Genomic DNA, 13,603 nt, shown 5'->3' on the forward strand with positions numbered 1-13,603 from the left:
CGGACGCCGGTTTGTACGTGCATTCACAACTGAATTAGCCGCATCATTGTCTGAATGAGGAGAGACAGAGAAATCTTAAGTGAATGTAAATACGGTAAAAATCCACGCGTCATCCGGCTGCACGATCAATGATATTTCCGAGTGCAGATCGCGCACAATCGCCATTCTTGCGTTTATTAAAAAAAAAAGAAACTGAAAAAATTCAGACACCTTATAAAAATTGAAATATTATAAAAGACAAACTCTTGTCGATTCTATACACTTGTTGAAAATTTTTGAAAGCGATAGACCGCTATACTTGGTCCACGATCAGCGAATCTCTTGCCGTTTAGTCGACGTGGAACCTTTATAACGCGGAAGGCCAAGCTGTTCGATAACTTTCTCCCATTGAGAAGTCTGCCATACACGGGCAAGGAATCTATCGACATTCGTGCTTGGGATTCGTTACTGAATTCCCCGGGTGCACTCTTCTTAATTAGTTCTCCTCCAATTAAAAGGACACCGGTATCGGTTGCGGTGTTCGAAATTAGCAGTTAAAGTTTCGACGAAATAAATTCTAGCACTCCGCTTTCACGTTTGCGGAATTACGTTTCTCCTATACGGTGCAGAGAAATCCATACATTTTCCATAGCGGTAACAATATATTGCTTCTACGAGAATTTTGTTAAACCTCCAGGCGCGATAAATAAAACAGCTTCAGGAAGAATAAAATCGGACTCCAACTCTCTCCAATCAATTCTCTATGGTCGTAATGAGTTCTTCGATCGTTTTGCTCGATTTTTTTATTCGATTACTTGCTATTCATACTCCTATAATTCGCATTTATAGCAATTCTTTTTAAGGAAGAGTTATTATTGAAATAAATAGATTATGCACCTTTCACCCTGGTTGGTATACTCCATCTACATTTTGCTTTTTTCTTTCTATTTGGCGAATGAAATATTCCGATGAAACGAGTCTATTTAGATTTTTGTATGATTACAGTAAACTTCGACAATCGTGTAATTTACAAAAGAGTCTCACGCGGATGAATAATTTAAACCGATCGTAATTAATGGAGTATATTTCGGTGGGAGATTACCGTAATTTAATTAGACCACCTGTAGCGTCTCTCGGGCTCCTCTTCCGCCGCCTCTTTTCTATCTCCCGTGAAAATTACGGCGATGCCGACGTGACGCGATTCCGTGTACGAATGAGCTTGTATTATCTGCACGAGACTGACAGAAACGGGGAAGCTCGCAGTCATTAAGACCACCTGGTGCAAGAACCCTGCAGAACATCCGCAGAACGCATCCGGGGACCAAAGCTACCGAACCCTGAGAATTCTCCTGGAAGTCGTGGAGAAACGGTACAATTCGAGAAGTACCTTAACGAGCAACCGGTTCCTTTTCAAATAGCTGTTATCGTTTCGTTTGTCAATAGGTGTGTCGTTCGATTTTTAACGCCGATTACGATCTCGATAAACGACCTCGATCGCCGCTCGTCGATGTCTCGATTTATTCGAAAAAACGCGCCACTTCGTTGTTATTCCAAATCCTACGTTTATGGAACGTCTTCTGTTAGTCTTCTGTTTCTAAGGTTACCAAATTGAAAATACTATGCATTTATAATAGTACGTTTTTATTATTATTTTATTAATTTTTTTTATTATTAAGCACTTGAAATTATACATACAGATTTATGTATTTTAGAATTGTGTTAAATTTGTGATTTATATTGTTTGAAAAAGGAGAAGATAATTTTACAAGCCTTCGTGTTGGGTTTCTGAATAAACAGATCGATGCTATTTGGCAATTGGAAACTTGAAGCTACGGAGATTCGTTTAATTGAATTCATTGCTACAAAATGTAATTTAAATCTTCAAAATCGTTACTTCATTTGCATTTAAAATTTTTAGCAATTCCAATGCTAGCTAAAGAAGAAGCCAAATGATAATGATTAGCCCTGGCTCTGTTCAGAGTAATGAAATCTATCTTTGTAAAAGAATTGGAGGTATTTCTCAGCTTTAAATGAACCCTGATGCAAAAAAGACCACCCACGATATGTCCAGAGAGCACAGATCGTTCCAATAAGTCGATCTTCTCGCCCAAAACGCCTCGAGTATGAGTAACGTTCTTTTTGCGAGACATTGATCGGCGGCGATCGGGGCCCACCTGGCACTTTCTTCCACGCGATAGTCATCCGCAGGCTCTAATTACTCCCGGTAATTGCCGCGATTATCGCTGTCTGCGGATCACTATGCGAAGTAGTCGGAGAGGAACGCGAATGGAAAAAAGTGCAAGGAACCGATCGATCAAAGATGCAATTAGCAGTAGTCTCCTGGCCCATCTGGACCAGTTTCGTTCTGCTCCTGCGCGCGTCAAATTAAGGCTAATTGTTGGCAGCCGCCTCGGTGACGGCTCCATTCCTTCCAACGAATATTTGTCATTTTTACTTAAAAGAAAGAATCACGAAAAATCAACGATACAAATCTCGATGGTAAAACAATCTTTCATGAAAAAGGAAAACTCTGATCACCTAATTCGAATTCCACGTGGGCATAATCTTCCTAGCAGAAAATTAGGCGAACTCGTCCTAGGTGACAGTATTAACCCATTTGCATCTTTGCTCTAAATGTGAAGCTTTCTTTATAAATCAGAGATGTTCAGTCTTCCAAGCTTCTGATTGAAATTAAGTGTAACAAACGAACTCTAACATTTTTTAGCATGATAATGATATAATCAAATGTCACATTCGAAAACAGTTTTAACCGATATTGATCAACGAAAAGAAAGCAGGTTTTTCGATCGCGGCGATAATTAAAGCGATCAGGTGCCCCGGTGTACCGTTAGAGGTTTGAACTGGTTCAATCGATCGCAGCTTTTTGTTCGTTGCGTCTTAACCCCTGGATAATTTTACGCGGCCGTTGCCAGAAGTTATACCTTCGAAAAAGACCTTGCAAATTATTCCCAGTTCGAGTAATGCACCTGGTTCTGAAAGAAAATGCCCGAGCACCAGGTACCAATTCCGGCCTCGGTTACATTAATCGGCGACAGTTTGATGCGCGTGTGCAATTGCCGCTTCTGCACGTGCTTATTACACCCGATAAATGTTTCGAGCTGGAAATTTCGGCGCAAAGGGATTGAAACAACGAGTGCTAAATTCGGACCGACCGATGTTTTCTTCGAAACATTTTGCTTCTTTTCATTTACGCTGATATTTAAATTCAATCTTATTCTTCGTCGTTCTTCCGGCCATGGAATCAGAACCAATTTGTATTATAATATATTCAAATTTTGGGAAGGATGCACCGAGAGGTTCATTAAATTTGTCTCGTATCGTGCTTATTGACTGTAAGCCTACAATTTTAATTTTAAACCATTTCAAAAGTGAACACAGCATGAAAATAATAACAAAGTAAAATACCGTATTATTCGAAATAATATTTAAAATATTTTGGAAGTCTGATTTTAAACAATTGCAAACCACATAACATAAAATTCATTTCATTACTTATTTTTCGTAAAAATCTCAAATCTCAAATTAATTTTTCCATTTCCATAGCAATGCAATCTTGTCGCCCAAATCTGTCTGACCCCCATTAACGATAATTTCGAAATTGTTTTGCAGGTTTCACGGGCACCCAGTGCGAGATCGACATAGACGAGTGCGCCGCGAAGCCCTGCCTAAACGGGGGCGTGTGCACCGACCTGATAAACTCCTTCAAGTGCACGTGCGCGAACGGTTTCGCCGGAGCCCACTGTCAGATCAACATAGACGACTGCGCGTCCTCGCCATGCAAAAATGGCGGGATCTGCCAGGACTCGATAGCGAAATACACCTGCGACTGTCCGCCAGGGTTCACAGGCGCCTCCTGCGAGACGAACATCAACGACTGCCAATCGAACCCCTGCCACAGCGGCACATGCATCGACGGCGAGAACAGTTTCAGTTGCAACTGCTACGAGGGATTCACCGGGAAGCTCTGTCAAATCCAGATCGACGAGTGCGAGAGCAATCCGTGCCAATTCGGCGGTAGATGCGAGGACCGTATAAACGGTTACCAGTGCATCTGCAGGCCCGGCACGTCCGGCACGAACTGTGAGGTGAACGTGAACGAGTGCTATAGCAATCCGTGCAGGAACGGGGCGAGATGCATCGACGGTATCAACAGGTGAGTCGACGATCGCTTGGCGATCAGGTGCCTGCGAAAGGTCCTTGGAAATTGGAACACGAGAACACGTCGTTCCACTGTGAAAATCGCTTGGAGTGGCTTGAAAACTCACTGCCGATACGTACGTCTATCTACGCTGCTGTCCATACGCTTTTCAGTCTTAATCCTTAACGGTCCACGAGTATTTCAAGTTTATTTACCCACTGTGTATAGGATAGTTCTCTTACGATGAGAATCTTGCATTTATATTAACTGTAGGTAACATCAGATAGGAATAAATTTTTGAAGGTTCAATTACTTTAATGACCATCAGAAACTGGTATTATAATGTGTTTCATTGTTAATGAATCGCTATTATAGTGTACGAGTAGGAGGGAGAGTAACTGTGGCTACTGAAAATTTGTGGACTGCTATAAAATTCAATATGGCGGAGCCCGGAAGGCTTGGACGGTGATGTAGATGAAGCATTTAAATGGGGATGGACGAGTGAGAATATTTCCAGGTCAATTATCGAAGATTGCTTTCGAAAGAAATTTGCACTGCTCCGAAGATAAGAGAACACTTTACCGGCCGGTAGCCTATTAATCGACTTTTTACCGACTGGTAGCTTACTAACCGACTGTCATGAAAATAAAAAATATTACTAGATTTAAACAGAAAGCAAACAATATATCAAAATCCTTTACAAAGATTGATTTAACATTCCTATAGGCATAAGAAACAGCCGATAAAGTGTTAATCTTGTCTCCCCTTAGCGGTACAAATTTCATCGAACACCTCTCCCTCCCCATTTAAGCGGTTTGACACGAACAACAGCGAAAGAAAGTAGAAAGAAAATCATTCGATGAAGAACGAAGAGACGAAATTCTTTCGGATGAATTGCTTCATTACGAGCACGCTCAGAATCTGGCAAAATTGATCTACCGATCGCATCCCCCTGTCCCCGAAAATTTCACCGGTTCTAGTCCGAGCGAAAGAACGATAAAAACCGACGTGTCCCTCGCATGAACCCCTTAATCTGGCAAAATCTTGGCCCGCTCTAACGTTATCATTTCTTCCATCCTCAGTGGATACGATGTCTCTTCTTCCAGGTATTCGTGCGAGTGCGAGGCAGGTTTCACGGGGCAGCACTGCGAGACGGACATAAACGAGTGCGCTAGCAATCCTTGCGCGAACGGTGGTCGGTGCATAGATCTGATAAACGGCTTCCGATGCGAGTGCCCCCGCGGCTACTACGACGCTAGATGTCTGAGCGACGTGGACGAGTGCGCTAGCAATCCTTGCGTGAACGGTGGCACCTGCGAGGACGGTGTCAACCAGTTCATCTGTCATTGCTTGCCGGGTTACGGTGGCAAGAGATGCGAGGCCGACATTGACGAGTGCGGCTCGAATCCTTGCCAACACGGCGGCACATGCAACGACCACCTGAACGGCTACAGCTGCAAGTGTGTGCCCGGTTACGCGGGCACCAACTGCGAGACCAACATCGACGATTGCGCGAACAATCCATGCCAGAACGGCGGCTCGTGCATCGACCTCGTCAACGACTACAAATGCGTCTGCGAGCTGCCGTACACGGGACGGAACTGCGAGGACAAGCTCGATCCTTGCTCCCCTAACAAGTACGGATCACGAAATTACGCGAATAGTTCTCACCTGACCGTTCACAAACGTAGTCGATGGAATGGAAAGTTTGTTGATACCGTGAACGACTTGGGAATATTAGTACCGATGAGTTTTATCGACAAACTTTCCATTCCACCGACTACGCTTGTGAAAAGAAATTTTGCTTTACAAGTATATATCGTTCCTACGCAAACGCTCGTGCACACTGTCAGAATCTAGAAACATTGAATTATCCTGTAACGTTGATCTATCGCTGAGGATTACAATCCAAGTTTCAGCCACGTGAAATCGCCTCATGACTATCGGTTTGATCCATCGTCGATGAAGGAGTTGAACGAACCTTTGGTGTTATTGTTACAGGTGTCTACATGGCGCCAAGTGTTCACCGTCGTCCAACTTCCTGGACTTCGCATGCACCTGCACGGTGGGCTACACCGGCAGGCTCTGCGACGAGGACGTCGACGAGTGCGTGATGACGTCCCCGTGCAGAAACGGCGCTACCTGCAGGAACACCAACGGCTCCTACCAATGTGTCTGCGCCAAGGGCTACGAAGGACGGGACTGCATCATCAACACCGACGACTGTGCTTCCTGTGAGTACCTAACACCGTAATTCGAATAATATTTCAACAAGATTCTTCGGTTTACTGACCATAATCGTGTTCTCTACAGTCCCCTGTCAAAATGGTGGCACGTGCCTGGACGGAATCGGCGACTACACTTGCCTCTGCGTGGACGGTTTCAGCGGCAAACACTGCGAGATCGACGTGGACGAGTGTCAGTCGCAGCCCTGCCAGAACGGCGCCGTCTGCAAAGAGTACGTGAACTCCTACACGTGCCAGTGTCAGCTAGGATTCTCCGGGATAAATTGTCAGACCAACGACGAGGATTGCACGGACAGCAGTTGCATGAACGGGGGCAAGTGCATAGACGGCATCAACAACTACACCTGCGTCTGCGAGCCGGGTTACACCGGATCGAACTGTCAGTACCGTATCAACGAGTGCGACAGTTCACCTTGTCTGAACGGCGCCACGTGCCACGATCACGTTCAGTATTTCACTTGTCACTGTCCTTACGGGTACACCGGGACGAGATGCGACCAGTACGTGGACTGGTGCGGGGACAGTCCCTGCGAGAACCAGGCCACTTGCGTCCAACACAAGAACAAGTATCACTGCAACTGCTCGCCAGGTTGGACCGGGAAGGTCTGCGACGTGGAGATGGTCTCGTGCAAGGACGCGGCCATCAGGAAGGGAGTGCCCGAGAAGAACCTGTGCAACAACGGAACCTGCGAGGATATTGGGAACAGCCATCGTTGTCATTGTCTGGAGGGGTACACAGGATCGTACTGTCAGGAGGAGGTCAACGAGTGCGATTCCGCCCCGTGTCAAAATGGCGCCGCGTGCAAGGATCTGGTCGGCTCGTATCAGTGCCAGTGCACGAAAGGCTTCCAGGGTCAGAACTGCGAGCTCAACGTGGACGATTGCAGGCCCAATCCCTGTCAGAATGGAGGTACTTGCCACGACCTGATCAGCAACTTCAGCTGCTCGTGCCCGCCGGGAACCTTGGGCTTCATCTGCGAACTGAACGTCGACGACTGCGCCATCGGGACTTGCCATAACAACGGAACGTGCACGGACAAGGTGGGCGGATTCGAGTGCAGGTGTCCGCCCGGTTTCGTGGGACCCAGATGCGAAGGAGACATCAATGAGTGCCTGTCGAACCCGTGCACCTCGCCGGGTACTCAGGATTGCGTGCAGCTGGTCAACAACTACCACTGCAACTGCAAGCCAGGTTACATGGGACGCCACTGCGAGGTCAAAGTGAACTTCTGCGACAGCTCGCCGTGTCAAAACGGCGGAGTCTGCACGGCCAAGCAAGCTGGACACACCTGTCTCTGTCCTAGCGACTATTATGGAAGCAACTGCGAGTTCGCTGGTTCTTATTGCGATCGGGAACCCTGCTTGAACGGAGGCACTTGTCGGGTGGCTGAAACGGAGGTAGGCTACAGGTGTTACTGTCCTCCGGGAACCACCGGAACTCATTGCGAAATAGACGCTAGAGACGAGTGCGCGAGCAATCCCTGCCAGCAGTCCAACGCAGTATGCAAGAACCTCCTTGGCGATTATGCCTGCGACTGTCCGCCCAAATGGACGGGCAAGAACTGCGAGATTTACGATCCGAATTACGGAGGTGGCGTATTCGGCAGGGCGAACTCGAACGTCCCGAAAATCATGAACGCGTACGACCTGGATTTGGAACTCGAAAGGAAGAAGTGCATCGAGAACAGATGCGAGGAGAAGTCGGGAAATCATCACTGCGACGAGGAGTGCAACAGGTATGCCTGCAACTTCGACGGAAACGACTGCTCGCTTGGAATCAACCCGTGGCGCAATTGCACGGCCCCCATCAACTGCTGGGACGTGTTCATGAACGACGTTTGCGACGATGTATGCAACAATGCCCAGTGTCTATTCGATGGAAGGGATTGCGAGAGGAAGCTGGCGCCTTGCAAGTATGTAACCTTACAAGAATTGATTATTAGTACATGGTCTACAACTTTGGACAAGAATCTATTTGGATTTCGTTTCATATACTCGAGGTTGAAATTGAAATAAAGTTTGAAGTTGTATGTGTATGTAGAAATATGTTGCACAAGCAAAGCACGATCTTTAGAATTCACAGTCCCAGTGTAAGCATTGGAGCAAGTGTTTTTTAAAATGACTGAAAATGTAGAGAAGTTTGATTGGTTATTATTTTGTGTATCTAAAAATTCAAAGAAAATGTTGACATCAATTTTTCCAAAGTTGTAGACCAAACCTAGTTAGGTATTAATGAAAAATAATTCGCGATCCGATGAGATCACTTTTAATATATGTTATGTTCACAGCCCCATCTACGACGCCTATTGTCGCAAGCATTACGCCAACGGACACTGTGACTATGGCTGCAACAACGAGGAGTGCAACTGGGACGGACTCGACTGCGACACGGAACCGCCATCGTTGGCGGAAGGAGTGATCTCCGTGGTCGTGAGGATGGACATGCAGACGTTCCGTTCGAACGTGGTGGCTTTCCTCAGGGACATCGGCCACGAGCTACGAACCACGTTGAGGGTGAAGCAGAACGAACTGGGCAACGACATGATATACCCCTGGAAGAGAGAGGGCGAGCCAAGTTTGCAAACGAACTTCTTCGGTCGCCCAACCACCATCTACACGAACAGTGAAAGTGGCGTGATCGCCTATTTGGAAATCGACAACAGAAAATGTACCGTCACGCAGGGAGCCGTGTGCTTCCCCTCGGCGAACGAGGCGGCGGAGTATCTAGCAGCCACCGCATCCAAGCATTCCCTGTCACCAAACTTCCCTATCGAGCAAGTACGAGGAGTCGTGGGGCCCCAGGGGCCCGAGTACCCGGACACTCCGACGAATTACAAGTACGTCTTCATCGGAGTGGTGATCGTGGTACTCGGGGGGATGTTGGTAGGCGTCCTGGTCACGGCGCAACGGAAACGCGCGGTGGGTGTGACCTGGTTCCCCGAGGGTTTCCTGCGCACGAGCAGCGGCAGCGGTCAGCGTCGCAGATCGCGCAGACGGGGCCCGGATGGCCAGGAAATGAGGAACCTGAACAAGCAACCGTCGGTGAACTGCATGGACCTGGACGTGGGGAACGGTCGAGCGCAACAATGGTCCGACGACGAGTCCGATCTCCCGCCGTCGAAGAGGATGAGAGCTATAGAGCCTGGATACGCCAGTGATCACACCGCCATCACGGACTACGAGGAGACGGAGCCGCGAATGTGGACGCAACAACACCTGGACGCCGCTGATATTCGCAGACCGGACGCAGGAGTCTTGACGCCGCCTAGTCTGGAACATGGCCAGGACGTGGACGCCAGAGGTCCCTGTGGGATGACGCCATTGATGGTGGCCGCTGTGCGTGGCGGAGGATTGGACACCGGAGAGGAGGAGGACGAGAGCGACGGTTCAGCAGCGATGATCGCCGACCTGGTCGCCCAGGGCGCCGATCTGAACGCCACGACCGACAAGAGCGGCGAGACGTCTTTGCATTTAGCGGCTCGTTATGCCAGATCCGATGCAGCCAAGAGACTCCTCGACGCTGGAGCGGACGCGAACTCTCAGGACAACACCGGCAGAACCCCTCTGCACTCCGCCGTCGCGGCAGACGCGATGGGCGTCTTTCAAATACTGTTACGGAACAGAGCGACGAACCTCAACGGACGCATGCACGACGGCACTACGCCGCTGATCCTGGCCGCGCGACTCGCCACCGAGGGAATGGTGGAGGATCTCATCAACGCGGACGCGGACATCAACGCGGCCGACAATAGCGGGAAGACCGCTTTGCATTGGGCGGCGGCAGTGAACAACGTAGACGCCGTCAACATATTGCTCGGCCACGGCGCAAACAGAGACGCCCAGGACGACAAGGACGAGACACCGTTGTTCCTCGCGGCCAGAGAGGGTAGCTTCGAGGCCTGTAAAGCGCTGCTCGACACTTTCGCCAACAGAGAGATCACCGATCACATGGATCGGTTACCTAGAGACGTGGCCAGCGAGAGATTGCACCACGACATCGTGAGATTGCTCGACGAACACGTGCCGAGATCCCCGCAGATGGTGACCGTCATACCGAACGGTCCGCTCATGGGTAAGCGTCTTCGTACCCCGGTGTTAACACTCGCACGGCTGAGGGTGGGTCTGTCCGGAGCTGGGCGTGGGAAGTCTGACTTCGCCGAGCGACACGTGATAGGTCAGTTGACATCTAAGCTGGAGCGATACAGAGAGAAAAAGAAATGCATTTTCTAGCTGCGTTTAGCGTATCGTAAAGGAGATTCTTTATTTTTTTGTACACGTTTGTTGTGTGTACATAAACCTGTGCATGTCAATACGAAAGTAGAGTATATTGTTGAGTTTAGATTAGTCCAGGATTAAACTGCAAAACATAACTTTAAAGAAGAATTGATACCAAAGATTATTAGATTGGATGACACGACCCAACCATAGCCGTGCGTTATTCGAGGGTTAATGTATCATAGGGAGACGACTTGATGGCTAGGCACCTACAAACTAAACAGCACAAGGGCAAGGGGTGTAGGGGTCTTAGGACCCATCAAGTTATCTTTCTATGGTGCACGTGTAATTGATAGCAATAGGTCTTCAATACAATACTCTTGCTTGCAAGTTTTCAAGCAAGCCAAAAACGTGGAGCTTTTATCTTGAGACTAAAATAAGTTTCGAAAGTCTCCACACTTGTTGGTATCGTGATAAGCGTAAGAATTTGTTTTGCAAACAGTTTCAAGACTCCTCGAGTTTCGCTCCTTGACTCAGGGTATCTTGAGATGGTTTGAACCCGATTTCTAGTCACTAAGCGAACTCTCAGCTGTTCGATGATATTAATCTGGATTCGTTTCTCGTTACAGGCTCCCCAAATCACCCTCAGCTGATCACACACCCCACGGTGATCGGTTCAGCGCCGAAGCAAGGGAAGTCGAAGAAACGACCGAAAGCCGTCGCGGCGGGAAACCCGAACAGCCCGGAGTCGGAAGGCGGCGTGGTGGTGGTGAGGCGAAAGCCGTCGGTAAAAAAGCCGCCAGCGAAACGAGGTGCTCAGCCCCCAAACCAAGAGATCCCTCAAGGAGCAGAGGGCGCGGAGGGAAACTTGCCCAGCCCGTACGACAGCGCGAGTTTGTACAGCAACGCGCTGCCGCTGGTGGGTCACACGGCCACGGCGAAGCAGCCACCACCGTACGAGGATTGCATAAAGGGCCAGTCCATGCAGGGCCTTCAACAACTCGGGCTGGACACGTTCACGACCAACTACGGGTTGCCTAATTTTCACGACCAGCTGCTAGCGCCTCACCAACGACAGGGACAGGGCATGGTGAACACACTTTCGCCGCCTTACAGCAATCAATCACCGCCGCACTCTGTACAATCGAACATGACGCTCTCGCCGCAGGCTAGCTACATGGGCTCGCCCTCGCCGGCAAAAAGTCGACCGTCTTTGCCAACCTCGCCGACCCACATCGCCGCCATGCGACAAGCGACGCATCAGAAGCACGGGGGCATGCCTACCGTGGGGTTCGACTTCGAAAACCTTCCCTATTCCTCGAGTCAGCAACAGCAGCAGATACAGCAAACGCAACAGCAGATTCAACAGCAGCAGCAGCAGCAGCAGCAGCAGCAGCAGCAACAACAACAGAGCACGCAACAGCAACAGCAGCAGCAGCAGCAGCAACAACAACAGACGCAACAGTACTACCAGTACTTGACGCCGCCGTCTCATCATTCAGGACCCGACGTGACGCCCCAGCACCTGATGCAGGCGCCGGAGAGCTTCCCGACTCCGTCGCCGGACAGTCCCGGCCACTGGTCGTCCAGCTCGCCTCACTCGAACAGCGACTGGTCCGAGTGCATGGCCTCCCCTAACGCGTACAGCGCCGGCGGCGCTCACCAAAGCAACAAGGGCTCCGAGGCGATTTATATATGAAGCCAGGCGACCATCCCTTCCTCGCGCGAGTAAATCGCAAAGTCGCGGTACAGCGGGACGGACTGTGATCGACTCGTCGAGTTCGAGGGTGATTCTCGCCGATTGTGTACGCGCAAGAACGCCTCCGGGACATTACCCGGAACCCCTGATCCTTAGACGCTCTCCCGTTAAGTCGCGAACAAGATGACGGCCCTGCAACGGGAACGTCGACCCCTACACCGCGGCTCTCACAGGATAGAAATATAGATAAACAATTGTGCACCCCGAGACGATACTTCCTCCGGGACGCTATTTTCACGTAACATGGTTCATCGTGCCTTTCCCCTTATTGTAACCGCGACGCGAGACGGTTTAGGTATACGACAGGAGATTGAAGTAACCATAGGATGTCCCACAGGTTTTCTTGCAAAGACTGTTCCGCGGCTAAAACTAAGACGAAAATGTCGGATGAACGTGAGTACATGAATGCTTTGTTAACACTCTGTTTCACTGTTTTCACTGCGGTGTAATGTCTGCACATTGTTCTTTTGAATATGCTGTTTGAACCTTTTGGATGCAATTGAATGTAAATTACCAGACAAGCATAGTTTTGTACACTTGTATACAATCAGTAATGATTCATCCAGTAGATTAAATTACTTTTTTCGCTTAAAAATAAATAATATATTTAGACATTCAGACATCTAGATTATGAACTGGATCTAGTTATGAACTCACGTTTGTACGACATTTTCGTCTTAGTTTTAAGCCAAAGAACATATTAGGTAAGTTTGTACGGAAACCTGTGCGACAGCCTGTACATATAATTTCATTTTATATCGATCGATCCACTTACTCGTATCTCAGCTCAATGAACAATGGTGCCTTCGACTTGCCACAGTGTGAAGACCCGATAGACAGTTAAAGCGATAAGGAACGAGACCTTGCTATCTACAATAGTATTGTACATAGGACAATATATATGGAGGTGAAGAATCATTCTACACGTGCATTCGGTGAGGACGACTAATAGAGTGTAATATGTAATAATTCTATTTAATATGTAACTCGAACAGAGCACATCTATAAATAAAAGAAAGATCCGAATGTTCGGGGTCGGTGCCCGTTGATGGATTTCGATCGTCGCGGGGCACTCGGCCAACATGGCGGACGGCGTCGCGCGTTGACCCGAATCTGAGGAGAATCTCTGCATCGCGCTAGAATGAAAACCGAGAATCGTGCCTTCGAATGTCGTAGGGTAAGGGAGATCATGTAGGTAAATCTATTAAATTATGTATTTTTCTTTCCCGATGAAACGCAGCGTTT

At 48.5% G+C, this 13,603-nt stretch overlaps 1 protein-coding gene across 2 annotated transcripts in view; it reads left to right on the top strand.

Annotated features, from left to right (window-relative positions):
* The window catches only part of LOC122398504 (neurogenic locus Notch protein), a 321,286-nt gene extending 308,423 nt beyond the window's left edge, over positions 1–12,863 (top strand). For both annotated transcript variants that reach the window (XM_043398420.1, XM_043398419.1), the window contains exons 9-14: positions 3,610–4,153; positions 5,245–5,775; positions 6,140–6,372; positions 6,452–8,297; positions 8,673–10,456; positions 11,229–12,863. In XM_043398420.1, the coding sequence (XP_043254355.1) occupies positions 3,610–4,153; positions 5,245–5,775; positions 6,140–6,372; positions 6,452–8,297; positions 8,673–10,456; positions 11,229–12,298 (6,008 nt within the window). In that variant the 3' untranslated portion in view covers positions 12,299–12,863. The remainder of the gene's footprint in view (positions 1–3,609; positions 4,154–5,244; positions 5,776–6,139; positions 6,373–6,451; positions 8,298–8,672; positions 10,457–11,228) is intronic.
* Positions 12,864–13,603: the final 740 nt, after the last annotated feature.

The sequence above is a fragment of the Colletes gigas genome, unplaced genomic scaffold (genome assembly GCF_013123115.1).
Source record: "Colletes gigas isolate AHSC1104 unplaced genomic scaffold, ASM1312311v1 Colletes_gigas_Sc00011, whole genome shotgun sequence".
NCBI classification, from domain to species: Eukaryota; Metazoa; Arthropoda; class Insecta; order Hymenoptera; family Colletidae; genus Colletes; species Colletes gigas.